The sequence below is a fragment of the Merops nubicus genome, unplaced genomic scaffold (assembly GCF_000691845.1).
Source record: "Merops nubicus isolate BGI_N331 unplaced genomic scaffold, ASM69184v1 scaffold4534, whole genome shotgun sequence".
NCBI classification, from domain to species: Eukaryota; Metazoa; Chordata; class Aves; order Coraciiformes; family Meropidae; genus Merops; species Merops nubicus.
In genome coordinates, this window is record NW_008603503.1 from 100,472 (window position 1) to 119,016 (window position 18,545).

Sequence of the window (18,545 nt, forward strand, 5' to 3'; positions counted from 1 at the left end):
TTATTGAACATCTGACAGACAATACTGAAAGTATCACAGTTTTAATCTAGTGTCAGAGAAGAGAGGGATGTCTTAATCACTTACAAGTTAACACAGTCATATGAAGTATTACAAATTCAACAAATAATATTTTGTATAGCATAATAGTTTCCCTGAGTTTATTAACTGGACATTGTGTGTTCTTTTTAAGAATTCTAACCTGATTCATCAGAAGGTGTCTCCTCCTGTGGAGCAACAGGAATCTCCAATCCTATCATTCATTTACCTGGAACAATTCAATGCCATTCGCCTTGTGCAAAGTGTCCATCAGTCCCTTGCTTCTTTAAGTAAAGTCATCAGAGGTACCTCATTACTGAGTTCTGAAGTACAAAGACTAGCAAGTGCTCTGCTAAATCAGAAGGTAAGTCATTTTGTCATGAATTTACATTATAAGCAATGAAAAAAACCAGAACTGAAAAAATTCTGATACATATTTTCATGTCACCATTTGCTCCAAGTTCTTTGCTTCACAGAGACTCTAAAATGACATTCTTTTATTAATAGTGACTCGAAAACTGAACTTTTTTTTTTTTCTGGAATGAAAACCCAGAAAAATGTTGCTTTGAGTACTTGCAGAAGCTTCTGAGTATATTATACTTTTATCAAGCTTAAGGACAAATCCAATATGATGAGAAGTTGCAGAATACTATTTCTGTTTCAAATACCAAATCATGCTAGATAAGTCAAATTTATTAGCCAACAGAACATGTAAATCTGTCCCTTTTCTTAGTTTTTACGGTTTCTTAAAATTCAATTTTCACTGCAGCTGCAATCACAATTGACTCTTTGCATTTATTCAGTATGAATTATCACCATGTCACACCTGACAAACGGTGCCTATCATATCAGCCTATCATCTCACCCTATAGTCTTGAGACACAGGAGAAGAACAACTGAAATTTTCTTACTGTGAGGGTGCCGGAGCACTGGAACAGGCTGCCCAGAGAGGTTGTGGAGTCTCCTTCACTGGAGTCATTCAAAACCCGCCTGGACGCCTTCCTGTGTGATGTACTCTAGGTGACCCTGCTCTGGCAGGGGGGTTGGACTAGATGATCTTTCGAGGTCCCTTCCAACCCCTGTGATTCTGTGATTCTATGAAAATTTGTGCATGTGCTTTCTCCATGTGTTCTGGCATTGAATTGGGTGTGTTTATAAACTGGAACTGTTTCTAACTGCAAAATTACGTGCTCTGTCATTAATAGCCAGCTTAATTGGATTCCAGAGATAGTCAAACATTGAGGTGAAACTCTGTGGTTTTATTTCAGCGGCCCCAGTTGATAAATTGTGTTGATGCTAATGCATAGGTGTTGAGATTGGCCCCGCAATGAATGATCATTTCTATTAACATCTTGTTTATCTTCATGTGAGGAGCAAGCACTGTTAAAAAGATTGTTATGCATTTATTGATCTATCAAATTTCTAATTAAATCAATGATTAAATTCTTTGTCTTTTCAGATTCACAAGACAGTGTTTGTTAATGGAATTGCAGTACAGATAGAATAAATTAATGTTTTCATGTTAGCAATCTCATTGCCTTTTTAAACATTTTTCAACTGTGTGGTAGAAATTGGTGCAAATTACAAGTCATAGTGAATGCAAATGGTACATGTTATGGCCATTTTTAGTATTAATGGTTATATTTCTTGTTACTGAGCAGGAGAGTATGACTTGCTTGTGTGTTTAAGCTGCACTCTTCAATTGGGAAGCAGCAGGAGCTTTGAAGCTTATCACTGTCACAAAAATGTACTTAAAAATTCTATGCATTTTTATCTCTCACAAACATCAGTTCATTGCTTCCTGATACACACTGAGCAAAGTGCTTCTGGCATTTCATCTGCTTAGTTACCTGCTTACACAGGCACATATCACCTTACTGGATTGTGACCATAAAGCAATCTTTTCAGCAGCCTTTCTGAGGGGCTATTGCCATGCTCTTGGCATGGCAGCTAAACCTCATGGCAGCTCATCCTCACTATAGCCATCGTCTTAAAGTGATGTGTTTCATGTCATTTCTATACACTGTTCTTGTTTAGTTCAGTGTGGTCATACATCATGTAACAAAGGACTATTTAAAAAAACTTGTATTTTAAAAGCACCAAGACTGTAGTTCTTTTAAGGTTATAGCACCTGAAGAATCTGCTAGATTAACAGTAGAAGTGTGAAAAATCAATAAATGTGTGAGTTCTTATGGTTTCAGCAATGTGTCTTATTTCTGTCAAATTGATATGTTAGTGTACATCTGAAATATGCTTCCATACTAACAATTAGCTAAGCTATTACTTTAGAGTAATTTACAGTGATATATTAGCAACATTAGGTGAATGCCTTCTAAATGATAGATTGGTGAGCTGCCTGTAAATGCTTATCTAGCAAAGGAATCTGCCAAAATGCATGAATAATAGCTTCAAATACAAAAAGTTTTTTTAAAAAAAATGATTATTATGCAAAAAAGCATGCAGTTAACGGTGGTTTATCATTTGCCCTGTATGTATTCTAGTTTATTCAATTCATTATTAGTGTCTCCAGATCCAGATAGTTTCTGGTTTTTTATCTACAAAAAGTACACTTAGAGTATTAAGTTTCACAGATAACTTTTTTCTTATGAACTTTTGTGGTCAGATTTTGAAAATCTGTTTGGCACTTATGCTACTAGATTGTGAACCTCCTTGAAAATACAGCTGTAAATGCCACAGTATAAACTGTTTATTCTGCTCAGCATCTTCAGTATTGTGCAATGTTCCACAGGTAATCATTTACATCAATTCTCTTTCATGTAAGCAGGAGAATCTTGCAGAGTTAATTACAATGTGCTTTACAGATTCCTCTGAAGTAGTTACAGTTGATGTTTTTATCCTTATAAAGAGGAAATCTAACAGAGGATCTTTTAAAACTTTGGTTTTGAAACCAATGAGAAATTTGTATGGGGAGGAGTTGCAAGATTTTATTCTCGGGTGTTGTTCTACAAACACTTTAAGGTGCTGAGAATATTATAATTCAGAGGAGTTGTACGAGATTCACTTCACTACAGAGGGTCACAACTGCATGTGCCAGTCTGAGGAAGCAGCAGCAAAGGAGTGGGAACCTGTGGCTGCAGTTGAAAGATGGCATTGTGGCTTTCCCAAGAAACACTCAACTTTGGCCTTTCTGAAGTGCTTGTGGAACCTGCTGATGTTTCCTTGTTGAATAGCAGAGGTTCTTGTAAGTTTTCCATTAGCACTGTATCTCTGTGGGCCACACAAAGTTAGCAGGAATATGACTTTCCTATTAGGGGTTGTATGCTTTGTTCATTATACTACTTGTATTGCCTTTTTTTGTTTGTAGATATATTTTATCTCTGGATTATTGAATTTCCTTCAAATTTCTAGCTTAAAATGTAATGGTGATGGTTTTGAAATGGATTCTTTCAGTAAATATATTTTTATTTCAGTGTCCTGTCACATGGCAAAGCAAGTGGGAAGGTCCAGAAGATCCTTTACAGTATCTTAGGAGTCTTGTAGCTCGAGCACTTGCTATACAGGTAATTTTAAAGGGTCATTTTATGTCAGTATTATGCTATTATGTGAATTACACTACATTAAACCTTTAAAACTCAACTCCCAAAGAATTTTAGGTGTGTGAAAAAAGGCTTGTAAATATTTGAAGCAGATGAGAAATATGAAATTTGAAATATGTGAAAATGGCAAACAGCAATTTGAAGTCAGTAACGCTGAATACAGTAATGTTAGTTATTTCACAGTAAATTTAGATTTTAGATTTTAGTCTTTCTGATGAACTGTGGGAAAAAAGGTGCATTTACTCATGAGTTTTCACATCAAAGTCAAGACACACTTTTTAATCCGGTAGAGGGATATGTATGAAGAGATAAGGAAGCAATTCTGATGGGGTAATGTAGAAATTCATAGAACACTACTCTTTGAAACAAAGAAAAGATCTGTGTTCTTCAGGTTTACAAGGGGCAATAATAAAGGTGCAGAGTCTGACAATAGCTGTCAAACTACAGTCTGGCAGTGAAGGAGGTAATATTTAGTCAAGGTAAGACTATATATACTTTGATTGACAGAAGAGCTATATTTAAGATATTAGGCAGACAAAATAAAAAGTAATGTACCTAAATGAATTAGTATTTAAAGATACAGATTTCATTATATTGGATACATAGAGAGGAGGTTTTCTTTATAAAGAATGGATCTGCTACTACCTCCGGGCAATAAACAGAAAGCTATACTTTGTGACCTTGGCTAACACAGTCTTGTCCAGTGGCCTGGGAAGAAAATTTCTGTGAGTATTAGCATTGACTCTCAGCTTCAGAAGGAATATTTGAGGATCACATGATTTCTAGGCATTACTTCTAAAGAAGCCATCAAATGGATGTTTCCAAAGTATTAATAAGATTCTTCTTATGCAAATAATTTCTTTTGGCTAATGCTTATTTTTTTCTTTACCCTTTCCTGCATAAAAAGGCTCAAATTATAAATGATAAAGTATAAATATTTATAGCAACAAATGATAATGCATGTTCAGATGTTATTTGGTCATATAAATAGAGTTGAACTCAGCCCCTTCTGTCTTTTGACTGACTGTTATAGTAAGTATTATTATTAATCAAGCATTATTTGTGGCTGAGTCAGGAGTGTTTGTAATCTTCAAGAGTACCTTACAGTTTGCAACTTCTACCTTTATTTGGTTGGAACAAAAATGCATGTGATTTTCCTTACTTATACGATTTTTTACTTACATATATGATTTTTTTTCTTTTAATGGAAGCCTGAAGTTAGAGTTCAAGCCTCTGCGTGGAGTGCATCTCTCATACAAAGTGGAGATAATGTGGCAGAGAGTAACAGGATGAAATTAAAGTTAACAGTAATAGATGATTTTCAACCAAACTTATTCATGGTTTTTATTTCCCTGTATTACCCTAGTAAACTGTTGGCAAATGTGCTGCATTATATTACCACGATAGTGATCTTCCTTTCTCATTGTTCAAACTGCTGAACAAAATTGTATGTTTGGATTACTCACTTTTATGAAAGTTATTCTGAAGAAAACATTTTGAATTTTAAAAACTTCTTTACTTAAGGGGGACAGATTTCTAAGGCAGAGCTTTACAGCAGATATAGAACTGTATCCATAAGCAGTGAAGTGTGTTAATTTTTTTGTTAGTGACAATAGAAATGATGACCAGATATTGGTCTTACATCTTCTGTGTGTTTTTTAATGTCCAGTGTGTAATACTGTTATATTTGAAGCTGTTCTTAGTAATACATTATCAGTCTGTTTTGCTTCTCAAGCTTCTAGTGAGATCACATCTGAAATACAATTTCTGTGGTTTTATTTTTGTATGTATTTTACCAGCAAAATGTTGATTATTTTTAATTATGTATTTGAGGTAAATCATCTTTTTCCTTAATATTATTCCAGTTCATGTTTGTGCGTGTGACACCAAGATTTTGATTAGCCTTTTTCATGTCTTTTCATTAGGTACTTTATAAATGTAATTTATTATTAGTTACTTCTATATTCAGCATTTAGAAATAAAGGCTTCAGTAAAGATTGTCTCATAATTCTGAAAGTTATTTTCAGATTTATATTTCAATGAAGGCCATATTTTTGGATTTTTTTTTTTTTTTTGATAGCTATTCATAGCTTCCTCTGCTTCATTCACTATAAGATAATGGCATTTGAGACAGGATCGATTTAGGTATTCTTCAAGAGGAAAATGGTGATATTGAAACTTCACAGTTGTACTGAAAGATTGCATCTACTAAGGATGCAGTAAGTCTTTACTTAGGTTATTAGTTAAATGCTACCTTGTCAAGATGTTTGCTACTAGTGTATAAAATAATAAAAGCAACTGCTTTGTTGCAGACATTTAGTGGGAGTGGGGAGGAACCCAAAATATAAGCCAGAGGGTAAAATAATTATAGCAGAATTTATAGAAGTGTAAAGATTTTCTGAGGTCACAGGCCAACAGGCAGAAAAACAACAGGTATTGCATTTCTCAGGTCTGAATTCACTCAGGAAAAGAAACTAAAGGGAATCTGCCTGCTTAAAAGTGTGAGCAAATCAGTGTATGCAAAATGCAATAGAGCCATGTTTTGCTTTGCTGTGGTGATACAGCTGATGGAAAAATGTGATTTCTTGCCAGGTGGAAATTCTGACATTGGAATGTTAGCTTGTGCTTTACATTAAAACAAAAATTCTGTGTATTGAGCACTCTTCTAAGATGAAGATTTCTGAATACTTTCAACTGTCAATGCTGACACTGACCCATTCTCAAGGCTGGGGTACCAGCAGGAGAGAGAGATTAGAGACCCAGCACTACAGCTATTAAGAGGCAAAGCAGAAGGCCTGGTAAATATCAGATGGCTATCAACACTGAAAAAATGTTTCAGGTCAACGAATTGGAACTTACATTTTGTTTCCATAAGAACTAAAAAAACCCTGTTATTCTAAAAAGGCCTTATATTTTAAATGAAAATACTTATTTAATTCTTTTGAACTACGCTGTTTTGAGACATCTGTAAAACCAGTTCTTCCTTTGTATGGCTGCTTGGTCAGACAACTGCCAAAAGGCTTACAGCATACACTGAAAATGAAGACAGTTTGACCTCCCAATCATAAACACTACTTTCAGAGTTTTAATCAAGGAAATGTTTATGAATACTGAAAAGCTTTTTGCAATAAGTTATGAATGTTTTTGTTGAAAATTTGTGCTTATCTGTAAAGTACTCCTAATATAGTATATAAAAAAGTTATATGTCATATTTTTTCAAGAAATTTGCATGTATCTCTCTGGCATGCTGTTATCTCTTGTCCCCTCCCATCCTGAGTGAAATCTAGGACAGTGATATTTAGTTTTAATGGCAATTTGACTCCCTAGTATAAGACTTTTACTATTTTACTACCCTTACTATTTGATGTAGAAAGACTTCGTTTCTGTTTTGGAATCCTTACTATTCTTGTTTCAAAAATTAGGTCTCTAGAAAGGTATATTGGACACCCAAGGTATATGAGGAAATTGCCTGCTGAAGCTACTAGAAAACATTCTGAGAGTAGGAGACACAGGATTCTTCTTCACACCCAAGACATCTGGGCAAAGAGTTTCAATTTTCATTCACTGATAACTGCTCTTAGAAATTTGAGGAGGTCGAGTCCTCTCAATTTTCATTGAATTAAAGAACTCTGAGGACCAGCCTGTAAATCAGTCTTAGTGCAACAGTATATGATATGCAGATAAAATCTGAGAAATAGAGACTGAGTGTGAATCCCAAAATAGGCATGCCCACATATGCTGCAGAGACCCAGCCAGCCACCCCGTGGCTAACAGGAGGTCAGTAGTACCTTTACAGGCAGATGCATAAACAGCCCAAACAGCCCTGTCCTGTTTCTGTGACTCACTGCTCACGGAGAACACCCTTCACAAGGCTCGCTGATATTTGGTCTCTGTGCTGTCTTGCTTCCAGTCCCTCAGTCTCCACCACATAAAGGGCACACTTGCACAAAAAAACCCCAAACAACTAAAAGTAGTGATTAAGAGGAAATCAGGATGAATTCTGGTGATCGGGTGCAAGGTGTACTGACCAGCAGCCTCCCTACATATGACCTGCCCTTTGATACCTCTCTGTTTTCCAGTTCTTGTTCATCCCTCATCCACCTTGCCTCACCTTTGGTCCTTCCCCTAAATATCCCATAATAAATCTTGTACAGTCCCAGAGTTTTCGTGTTCAGTTCCCAGATTCACCCACTTGGGCACTCTGTAATAAGGCCTGTACTCCTTTAAGTAATCTCACTGAGTTTATATAGCATTCCAGATTTTTGTCTAATAGATTGCCTCAGCACATTTGTCATCAGAGACAATAGCTTAATGGTTTGTCTTTCACGGTTTAGGAGTAGCTGATTCAGATGGATTAGGTTGGCTGCATTCCTCACCTTGTCCTTGGTCCTCTCATCACTCTCTCTATATTTGAACAGCTGTTACCTGGGTATATGTACAATGCAGAATACTTCAGATTTAGTATTCTATTATTAAAGTAAAAAAAAAACAAACATAAAATATTGTTTTAAATCCATCCCTTCCATTATTTTAATTCAAATTTCCACCTTATTCTAAAGAACTAGTATTTTTCTGTTCCTTTTCTTGGCTTTTCATCTTCAGCTGTCATGAATATCAAAACAAAAATACTACATTATTTCCTAAGAAACTGAGCCTTAATTGGATCCCACAGTTCTCATCATGTTGCAGCATGATTTCACTTTGTTCAGAATTTATCAGCCAGGATACATCTGTGAAGACCTTTTATCTAAGTGATAACTGCTTGGTAAAAATAGGAAATCTGCAAGTACTGTATAAAAATGTAGATTTTTTTCTTCGTCTCTTATAACAGGCAAATTTGAAGCTCTAATAGACCCAGGTATTGTATCATGTCTCTTTTTAATCACTGTTTCAGTTAGATTATATTGATTAAGTAGTGTCTGGTGTGGCATAGCAATGCTTTAGAAAGATAAACCATCCAAACAGGAGGCCACACAGAATGTAAGATGATAGTATTGGACTTGCATGGGTTGGGGGAGTTGTCCTCTGAGGTAAGGTCTGGTTTCCAAGGAAGCTAAAGCAGAAGCTGAAGCACTTTTATGGGCAGAGAGTTCAAGTGTTCTTGGGACTTGCAGAAAGCTGCATTCATGAATGGGTGCCTGAGGTGGAAAGATTCTTTTAAGTTTTTCGGTTTGTTTTGTCCACCAATTCAAGACTTTACTTTCCAGAGGTACTGAAATCACTGTTTCTTGTAGTGAAATGATTCTTTTACTGCAGAATACAGTGGGTTTTCACACTAAATCTGCAAACTTCCCGCTGTAAATAGAGATGTGTTTTGATTCTCAGTGAGAAAGGATTACGTCAAGTTTTGGGAACACTTCATGCATGGAAAGACAGTTTTTAAAAAGCAGTATTGGTAATGGAAAAATACCTCTGACTTGCATTTTGTTTGGTTTATTGTGAGTTGTTGAAGCTTAATACCAGTGAAGTTTAGATGCTCTCTTAAATTGAGGCATCCACAAGTTAGAGTCTTTTCTATGAACATCTGGCTTAAATGAAGAGTTTTGAAGAGTAACCTGTTTCAACAGAATTCAGTTCCTCCTGATTAAAGAGTCAGAATTCTGTTTTGTGAGAATGGTGATTCTTTTTATATTAAGTACTACCTTGCAAGCAGAAGTTTGTGTTGCACCCATCATCATACCACTAACCAGTTGCTCAGCTCTCTGATTGTGGAATATTGATTGCAGAACATGATTACTCATAAAAAGATTTTTTAATAAGTGTTGCATAAAAAATAAAAATCTCTCTGTATCCACTTTTTAAGAAATTACCTTATTTTAAAGATTTTCTTCTTCCTAACTCAGTTTAAATTTAAAAGAATTAGATTTAGTAGTTTCTATTTCTTCTATGAGAGCAAGTTAGTATTTATATACTCTGTGAGTTACAGGAAACTGTACCATGTATTATAGAAGTTTTAAAGCTGTAATTGCTATGTTTTATTTAATCTAACAAAGTAATCACCATTCACTAATTTTTCTCTTTAAGCTACAAGATACGTTTTCACAATACAGGAAAAAATCTGACAAGATACAATGATAAAATATTAATAAACTGGAGGCATTTAAATTATTAAAATTTAAAGTGTAAATTGCTCAGTTTCTAATAACTTGTTTTTCACTGTATCTCTATCACAAGCAAAGCTGTCTGCAAAAGAGAAAGTAAAATGGGTCGTCTTGTCTGGCAAAAGCTCAACCAAAAAAAGGTTAATTATAGTACAAGTGGTGGAAAAGGATATTATATTATCATTTGCATATGAAAATGAGGCTCCCTATGTTATACTGTCAAAACTTCAGTAATTTTAAATTCCAGCCATTAATAACTGAGAAGGTTGCAATACCAACTAATATAGCAATCTGCATGTACATTCCATCAATCTGCTTTGCATTTCTCTAGACAGCTTAGTTGTAGTAACTTGCTCTTCTGATCATCACTACACTGACACAAATATTGTGTCAGAAGTAGAGTGGCCAGCAGGACTAAGGAAGTGATTGTCGCCCTGTACTCTGCACTGGTGAAGCCACACCTCAAGCACAGTGTTCAGTTTTAGGTGTCTCAATACAAGAAAGACACTGGAGTTCTAGGGTGTATCCAAAGAAAAGTCACCAAGGAAGCTGGTGAAGGGTCTAGAGAACAAGTCTTAGGAGGAGAGACTGAGGGAACTGGGGCTGTTTAGCCTGGAGAAAAGGAGGCTCAGGGGAGATCTTATCGCTCTCTGCAACTCTCTGAGAGGAGATAGTAGTGAGGTGGGGGTCAGTTTCTTCTCCCAAGTAACTAGTGATAGGACAAGAGGAAATGTCCTGAAGTTGTGCCATGGGAGGTTTAAGTTGGATGTTAGCAAAAACTTCTTCACTGAAAGACTTATCAAGGCGTGGAACAGGCTGCCCAGGTTGTGGTTAAGTCCCCATCCCTGGAGATATTTAAAAGACATGTAGATGTGGTGCTTAGGCATATGGTTTGTGGCGGACTTGGTGGTGTTAGGTTAATGGTTGGACTGGATGTTCTTAAAGGTCTTTTCCAACGATTCTATGATTGTTCCTCCTACTAATAAGTGATCTATTAAAAATCTTTCAATGTTTAATTTATAATTGTGATTTCATAGTCATGTGGATACGAAGAAACACATTTCTTAGAATAATGAGACAGCTTTGTAACTGAAAAGTAACTAAATGTGATCATGATTCTGTTTTGAACTGTAGATGTTTTGGTGAGAATGGGCCTGGAGAAAAAAAATTTAGTTTACAAAATGTTTTGTCTCTGAATTTGAGATTTTAATTCATCAAGATCAATAATAACATGACATAACTATTCCTCAAATAGCATTTGTGGAGAAATATTAAAAAATAAGCACATTTCCTAAAAGAAACATGTTGCCAATCCACAAGCAAGCATCAACCTTAGTTACCAATCTTTGTGGAATTTCTTTTAGCTTCATGTTAACCTTTCTCTCTTTGAAGGAGGTTCCATATAGCTGAATTTGAAATTATAATAGTGTCATATTGTATTCCTGTGCAAATAAAAAAGAAAGTCTTTTAAGTTTCAGAGCTGTCATCTCAAATTTACTTTGTGAAGGAAAAGCTTCATGAAGGTAATTCTTGACTAAATCCTTGTTTATCTGTTATGTGAACAGTAGTTTTACTCTTGGGAATTCATATGCAAATAAAACAATGAGTGCAGGATGCAAGTGTGCTCGGCAGCCCTCCTGTCAGGACTGTGTTTTCAAACCAGAGTAAACACAGAGGCATAACAGGCTGGGGGTTTGTTTGGGGTTTTGTTGTTATTGTTGTTTTTTTATCTTAGTAGAGTTCTTGGTGTGATCTTTGTCTCTAAATGTTCAGCAAGGTACATTATTGGGGGAAAAAGCACCAAAAACTTGAATCAAAGGAGAGGAGTTCTTAAGAGTGATAGGAAGCTTTTAGGCTTTCCTTTATTAGGCATGGAAGTGATGCTTAAAGGCAGGAAGGGTAAATGCCTGCCTGCTCTGTAATATGTATACTGTTTCCCAGTGTATTCAACTGAGTCCTACAGATAGCAACTCAATTAAGAAGTATGCCCTTAGATGAAGAAGAATGTGAAAGAGCAGATTTGCAGGCAGTGATACTTTTATATTGTTAATTCCATGTAGTCACTCTGAACTAAGAGAGTTATGATCCAGTGAGTGTTCACATCAGAGTTTGAGTTCAGAATTCCCCTCAGGTTTGTACTGTTGTACAGTGCTATATGTGCTTTTCATTACATGTACAACGAATTTTCTTATAGGTTTTCTATTACTACAATTTCCAGTGTCATTTCTAAAATTTCATGATCCTGCATGATAAATTTAATCAACTGAAATTACCTACATATCAAGCGAAATGCAGTAATTTAGAACTAAAATATTGTTTATTATTCAGATATGTAGATTATGAAGCTACAAAAAAGATTTATTCCGTCATGTGTATTCAGTTATTTTATTCTCATCAGACTAAATCAAAATTGAGGATTTGAATATATCAGTGGAAGAATCCAGTAAAAAATACAGTAAGATATTACTAGAATAATAAACATAAAATGGTGTTGCTTCTTAGATGCAAATTTCTTGAAAATGTTTCACTTATGATACCATGGTATTATAGAAATGCAGAATTTTTAATGAGCTTATTAAAGGTCAAAGGGAGTTGTTATTCCTTCCTATCCTTGGAGGCCTGAAGTACTTTTCCAGTTTTGGCTATTCAGTCAAAAAAAAATACTGCCTAGGTTGCCCAGAAAGGTTTGTTGAATCTCCACTTTTGGAGATATTCAGAACACATAATACCCTGAGCAACCTAAACTGACATTGAATTAGGCTCTACTTTGAGGTGCAGTTGGATCAGGTGACTTTCAGAGGTGCCTTTCAATCTAAATTCTATAATTATTTAATTTAGAACTTCTCTACCTTTCAGGTAAAATCTTCTCTGACAAATATGCACTTGATTTGTACCACTTCAGTGTAATACTTCTCTCTTAAATGTTAAATGTTCAGTAGTGATATATCTAGTTACATGCCCTAAAAACTTCAAATGTTTCACATATTTCTTAGACATCCATAGTGGCGCTTACTAGCATCAGTCAAGAGAAGTGTCAGGGTGCCAACCAGGCATGAGTTGCAAGAAGGTAATTAGGCACTTGGAAGGCAAAAATCGTGTTGAGGGTGGTCGGACACTGACACAGATGGCCCAGAGAAAGTTGTGGAATCTTTATCATTTGAGATATTATTGAACAAGCCCCTGAGCAAACTGCTCTAGGCTGGCCCTTCTTTGGGGGCTGGTAGTTGGACGAGAAGATCGCCAGAGATCTTCCAAAAAATAATTATTCTATGGTTCCATGATACTGTAGGATACATTAAAATTTCATGGAGTAGGTATTAAAATGACATAGAAATTATTGCTGCCAAATGCTTCATTTCGTGAAGATATTATTTATATTACAGAAATAATTTTAAAACTAAACCAGTTGTATCTGAAAACGGGAACACAAAAGTGCATTTAAAAAAAAAAAAAATATATTCTGTTTAACAACATGTGCAATATTTTCCCCTAAATTACTCCATAATGTCTGTTTATCCAGGTTACTTCCTGAGAACAGGTTTGAATGAAGCTTCATGCCATGCTGCAGCTCTTCAGTGTTCTCTTAGCCCTCATATGGGACAGGGCTTCTGAAAAAGACCTACAGCCTGGATGATAAGGTTGACCACAATAAAAAGAATTCCCTCTCTGGTTTTAAAGGCAGGCTTGATGGGCATCAAATAGCTCATATACTGTACTTGAGGTACCTTCACTCTAAATGCCTTGGCCTTATGACGTAGGAACAAACAACAATCTGTACCAGCTTATTACAGCAATTAAAAAAAAATCTTAATTAATTTCTGTGTCTACACAAAGTTATGCTTTGCTGAACAAACCATTTGATAGTCTGAGCAGCAGTCCCATGTTGCAGTGTTCTGTTCAATGGAGTGGGAGTAGCTTTAGCATGAGCCAGCACAGTGTGTCCCACGATGCCACATGACAGACAGGGCCATGCAGTCATATAGTTCCTATGTTTAAACTGGGGTTGCATCAGCCATTCTGTCTCCAATCTGTCACGTCTTTTTCCTTGTAGAAAAAGAGATTTTCTTCTTTGCCTTTTCACTGTGATGCATTTAGGGAAATGGTCCTCACAGATTTAAACAGCTTCTGAATAGGTTGCTTTAGTGTGTTTGAGAAACATCGTATACATATTTGAGAGTTAGGTTAAACCTTAAGAGAGATTTCTCTGAATCTTGACAGCTTCAAGATGGGGTGATAACAGAAAATAAGTGTTTGATAAAGAGTTAAAAATTAAAATAAAACTCCACGGACATTTTGTAGTTTCTGGTTCTACTAGGGAGTAGTTCAGCTCTCCTGCTTCCTTACCCAGTTGTATTCTAGGTAACTGCAAAAGTAATCTAGTATCTGAGGTATTTAGTTGTGGAGAAAGAAAAGACTAGAAGTCTTTTCGTTTCTATGAAGCATAGAAGTATTGTGTAATGGGATTCTGTGTTTAGTGATTGTATAGAAAATATCTGAAAGTAGATATTTTTTGCATGCATCAGTCACAAACTTAGCAGTATGATGTTGCAGTTCTTATGCAGTGTCATCATTCTGGCATCCTTATTAAATGTAGGAAACAGCAATTCATCCAAAGTTAAGTTCCTGGTTTGATAAAAATAAATTACTACAGTAACCAGAGTGAGACACATTTGCCAGTGCTTCTCTCAGCTAGCACATCTGCTTCTGGCACACCGTTACCTAGTGTGTTGATGCTAATGGACTCAGAATTTTTATGCTCTAACACTGTGCTGTTGTGTTAGTATCCGGACTTCCTGAACAAAAGGGGTCTCTGGCATGTGTCAAACTGAAATAAAGAAATAGTTGTATTTTATTTAAAACACAAGCCAGCAGTTTTGGTCTGCATGCTCTAAAATGTAAAAAAAAAAAAAAAAAAAAATAATAAAAAAAAAAAGAAAGATAAGAAAAGAAACCTAGTGTAAAACAAAAATAAAAATCAAAATTTCCTGTGTGATTTACCATTTGAAAGATAGTATGTGCTAACACCTTATCACATACCTGAAATACTGCAGTATTCACATGTTCACTTAATAAAGGATAACCAGCTCAAGAGTACTAGCTCAAGGATTTCACATGCAGAAGAAATTACAAGTGAGCAATTTGTTGTATGCCAGTTACTCCTGAAAAACTGCAAGTACTCTGTGCTCAGTGCCAGAAATAAATACTTCTATTTAATTTCTTTGGAATGTTACACAATTACTTCTGCAGGCATTTACTGCTGAACGCCAACACTTGGGAGCACAGCTGTGGAACAGCCACTGCACTGTGAGAACAGGACTCCAGCATCATGGCTTGATTGACCTTTGCTTAAACTGACTCTGGTTAACTGGATAGCAGTGCTACTCACCATTGCTTGCTCTCAGACTTGTTCTAAGTCCTGATTTTTCCCCCCCTAGTAACTGTGAATTCATCTAAAACTCATGAAAAAACAGAGTTGTACTCTGTAGTTGCTGTCTATGCATATTCATACAGCACTGGATACAGTTTTCCATCAAGGCACAGACATGAGATCACTTCTGTAGTGATTTGTATGCTTTTCTCTTTCAATAAAATTTTACTTCTGGGATCACATCAACAGTAAAACACGGTAGAAGAGAATACCTTTGGAATTAATTAAAATAGGTAAAGTACTTGATTCATTGTAGAAGAGTTTTGTGATCCTAAAGTTGTATAAATGATAATGTGAAAATCTGGCAGCCTCTTTACTCCTTCCACTGTTGAATATGAGGTGCTCAGTTTGCTTTGGGATTATAGAAGATAAGGAAAACTTCTGTCTGAAAACTGAATAAATGCTTATTGGATGTTAAGAGATATGAAAAAATATTTGAACCACCGGAGACCACACTTAGAGATACATTTGTAAAAAAAAAAAAAAAATTTAAACATCCTTTTATTATATCGAACAGAACCTCACATTAAGTTTTGAAATATCCAGCTAGGAGTTGCTTTGCAAGCGTTTTGGGAATTGCTGATAAGTTTTTATATTATATGTATAATCTTCATATACTAAATTAGTCTATCATGGACAGTTGAAACTTAAATTTCTAGTTTCATTACAACAAGAAAGGTTCGGGAAATACTAAAATATTGAAATAAACAATTACAAAGAAGAAAGTATGATAGATTTCTTATTTTATTGTCTAATATAAAACTTTGCAAGGTTAGCATATTTGGATTTTTAGACTACATTACTGGTATAACAGAAATTATTGATATAAAGTAAATTTATTTTAAAATAAATTATAACCCATTTCAGCTTCCAGTTGCCTTTTCTCAGATGTAATAACTAACCATATCTAACCAAATATGTATCATTAATTCATACAATAAAAGCTGGTTTAAGTGAGTTTAGATCTTGATTATTAGCTGTTTTGAAGAAGAAAAAGAAATCTTGCATTGCAGCAAACGAGTTAAAGACCATATGATGGGACGTAGGAGCGAGGGAGCAGCTGGGAGAGCGTGCGTATTGGCCTGAGTCACAAAGAGACAATTAGCTAGATTTTGCACCGTCCTGGATGATGGTAGCTGATGGTAGCCTTCTGACTGTAATCCAGCTGGCAAGTGACCAATGCATGGATTTTTTTTGCCTACCTGGCAGGAGAGACAACGTTCTCTACTGAGCTGGTGATGGAAGAAGGCCCTTCTGACTGAAATGCTACATGGCTATCCAAGATCAGTAAGAAGTCAAACAGCTTTGTGTCACTTTGACAAATGAAGTCAATGTGTATTTTTAGTGAAGTCAGGACAGGAGAGGGAAATGAAGATATTATCGCTAATCTGTTACAGGATTTTTCCTTTTTGAGAAACATCACTTCAGTCTTTGTACAGCTTAGCTTAAAGTTTTTTCCCTTCAAGACCTCTGTCTTCCAAGCATAATGGCATTGTCACGGATGTACTAGTGACAAATGAGCCATTTAATAGAGCGTTGCTGTCTTTTGAGACTGTACCACTTCACTAACATGCTGCCATGTGGTCATATAAGATGTAAAGGGGAATAGGCATAAGGGTATTTTTTACACTTGTTTTGTAAATTACATTTTATCACCGTTTATATTGCCTTTAAATCAAGTCATTTATTAAACAGCTGCAAATGAGCAATGTCTTCAACTTTATGTAGAGCAGAATGAGCAATTGCAAACTTTGGTTTTGTGGTCTAACGAAAGTTTCTGTGATTGTATATTTGCTAGTGCTGCTTAGTTATATGAGTTCAGAATTATGATCATCCATAGTGGTCTTCTAATTGGGTGGAATATAAGCATCTATGTTCCTGGCAGTGCTTCTTTTTAGCATTTACATTAAAAGTTGATTTGATGACAGCAAAAGAATGATTAAATAGTTGAAATGATTGCCTACTTTTATTACACAAAACAATGTACAAATTCCATCCTAACTAGAATGCAGAGTTACTGCTATATAATAAAAGAGTTTGTTATATAAAGTCATTAAAAGAATCATGCAGACAAGAGTCATTAACTGTGTACATTTAGCTAATGAAAATGGAAAGCAAAAATCTCCTAACTGATTCATAATCATTTAGGTTGAGGGCTCATAATCAGTGATGTGACAGACAAAAAGATCACTGATAAGTGTTTGAACATGTGGAAACGTTATGGAGATGTGTCTGACTGACAAAATTCACTGAGTGATATTTACTTGTATTTTGGATTATTTTATTACTTCCAGGATGCTTCTATGGAGTTATTCATCTGTCAGGTGTTCAAAAAATACAGTAAAGTCCTTTCTAAACAAGATCTGGATGCCTGGCAGGTGTATTGTGTTATGAGAGTGTACCTTCCAAGTTTCTTTATTCTGTGACTAGAGTAATTTCAGAATCTTTAGTTGTTGGTATTCAGAGAGGAGCATGGTTTGTCTTTCTCTGTTAAGTGATAGTATGTGGAATATTAGTATTATTATTTTCTGGCTTAGTATTAAACATTAATCTTTCTGTGCAGAAGCATGTGGCTTGCAGCTGTTCATAACAGAGCAGGTTATACAGTCACTTAACTAGAGTACTATAGTCAAAACTGTGACTCTGCCATGCAAAGAAATTGTACAAAAGATATACAGTATGAAAGTTTCAAAAAATATGATTTTGAGTGTAGACTGTTGCATAGCCACTGAAGTGCCTAAATAGCTCATGTGAAGGTAAAATGTTCTTTCATCTGAGGTTGTTAGCTTTCATTACCTAAGAGACATGTTTTATCAAGATTGCAAGGTGGCATGAGAAAAAAGACAGTAATGACAACCATTTTGATGGAAAACATAAACTCTCTGATAAAAGTTTCATTGTACAGAGTTGCACAGAACGAAGAATGGAACGGAGGTTTATTTAATATGGATGAGTCACATTACACATAAAGTGCTGGTTTTTTTACACTTTTAAATTATGTTAATTTTCCATTTGCCACTTTCAAATAGTTGAAATTAATATTATTCTTTGAAGTCACCCTATATATACACAAACATTTTTCAGTAACTATTATAATTGACAAACCCACATTAACTCAATATATTGAAAGAACAGACTACAACTTCAGGACTCTTTTTTTTTTTTCTTTTTTTCTCTTTTAGAATTGGGTAGAAAAAGCCGAGAAACAGAAACTACTGTCAGACACCCTTGACCTTTCAGAGTTATTTCATCCAGACACATTTCTCAATGCCTTACGCCAGGAGACTGCAAGGTAAGGGAAAAATAATCTACCTATTTGTGCTAATGTGCCATTGTTCCCTATGCGTAAAGATGGTTATTTCATTTTCAGGACACAGATCCAACAAATTATATCAATTGCTGTCATCAGTCACCTGATTTTTA

The 18,545-nt window shown here is 35.4% G+C and overlaps 1 protein-coding gene across 1 annotated transcript in view; it reads left to right on the top strand.

Annotated features, from left to right (window-relative positions):
- The window catches only part of DYNC2H1 (dynein, cytoplasmic 2, heavy chain 1), a gene marked incomplete at its 5' end in the record, with an annotated part of 129,629 nt that overhangs the window by 99,137 nt on the left and 11,947 nt on the right, over positions 1 to 18,545 (top strand). The window contains 3 exon segments of the mRNA XM_008938682.1: positions 191 to 400; positions 3,468 to 3,557; positions 18,305 to 18,414. Coding sequence (XP_008936930.1) covers positions 191 to 400; positions 3,468 to 3,557; positions 18,305 to 18,414 — 410 coding nt within the window.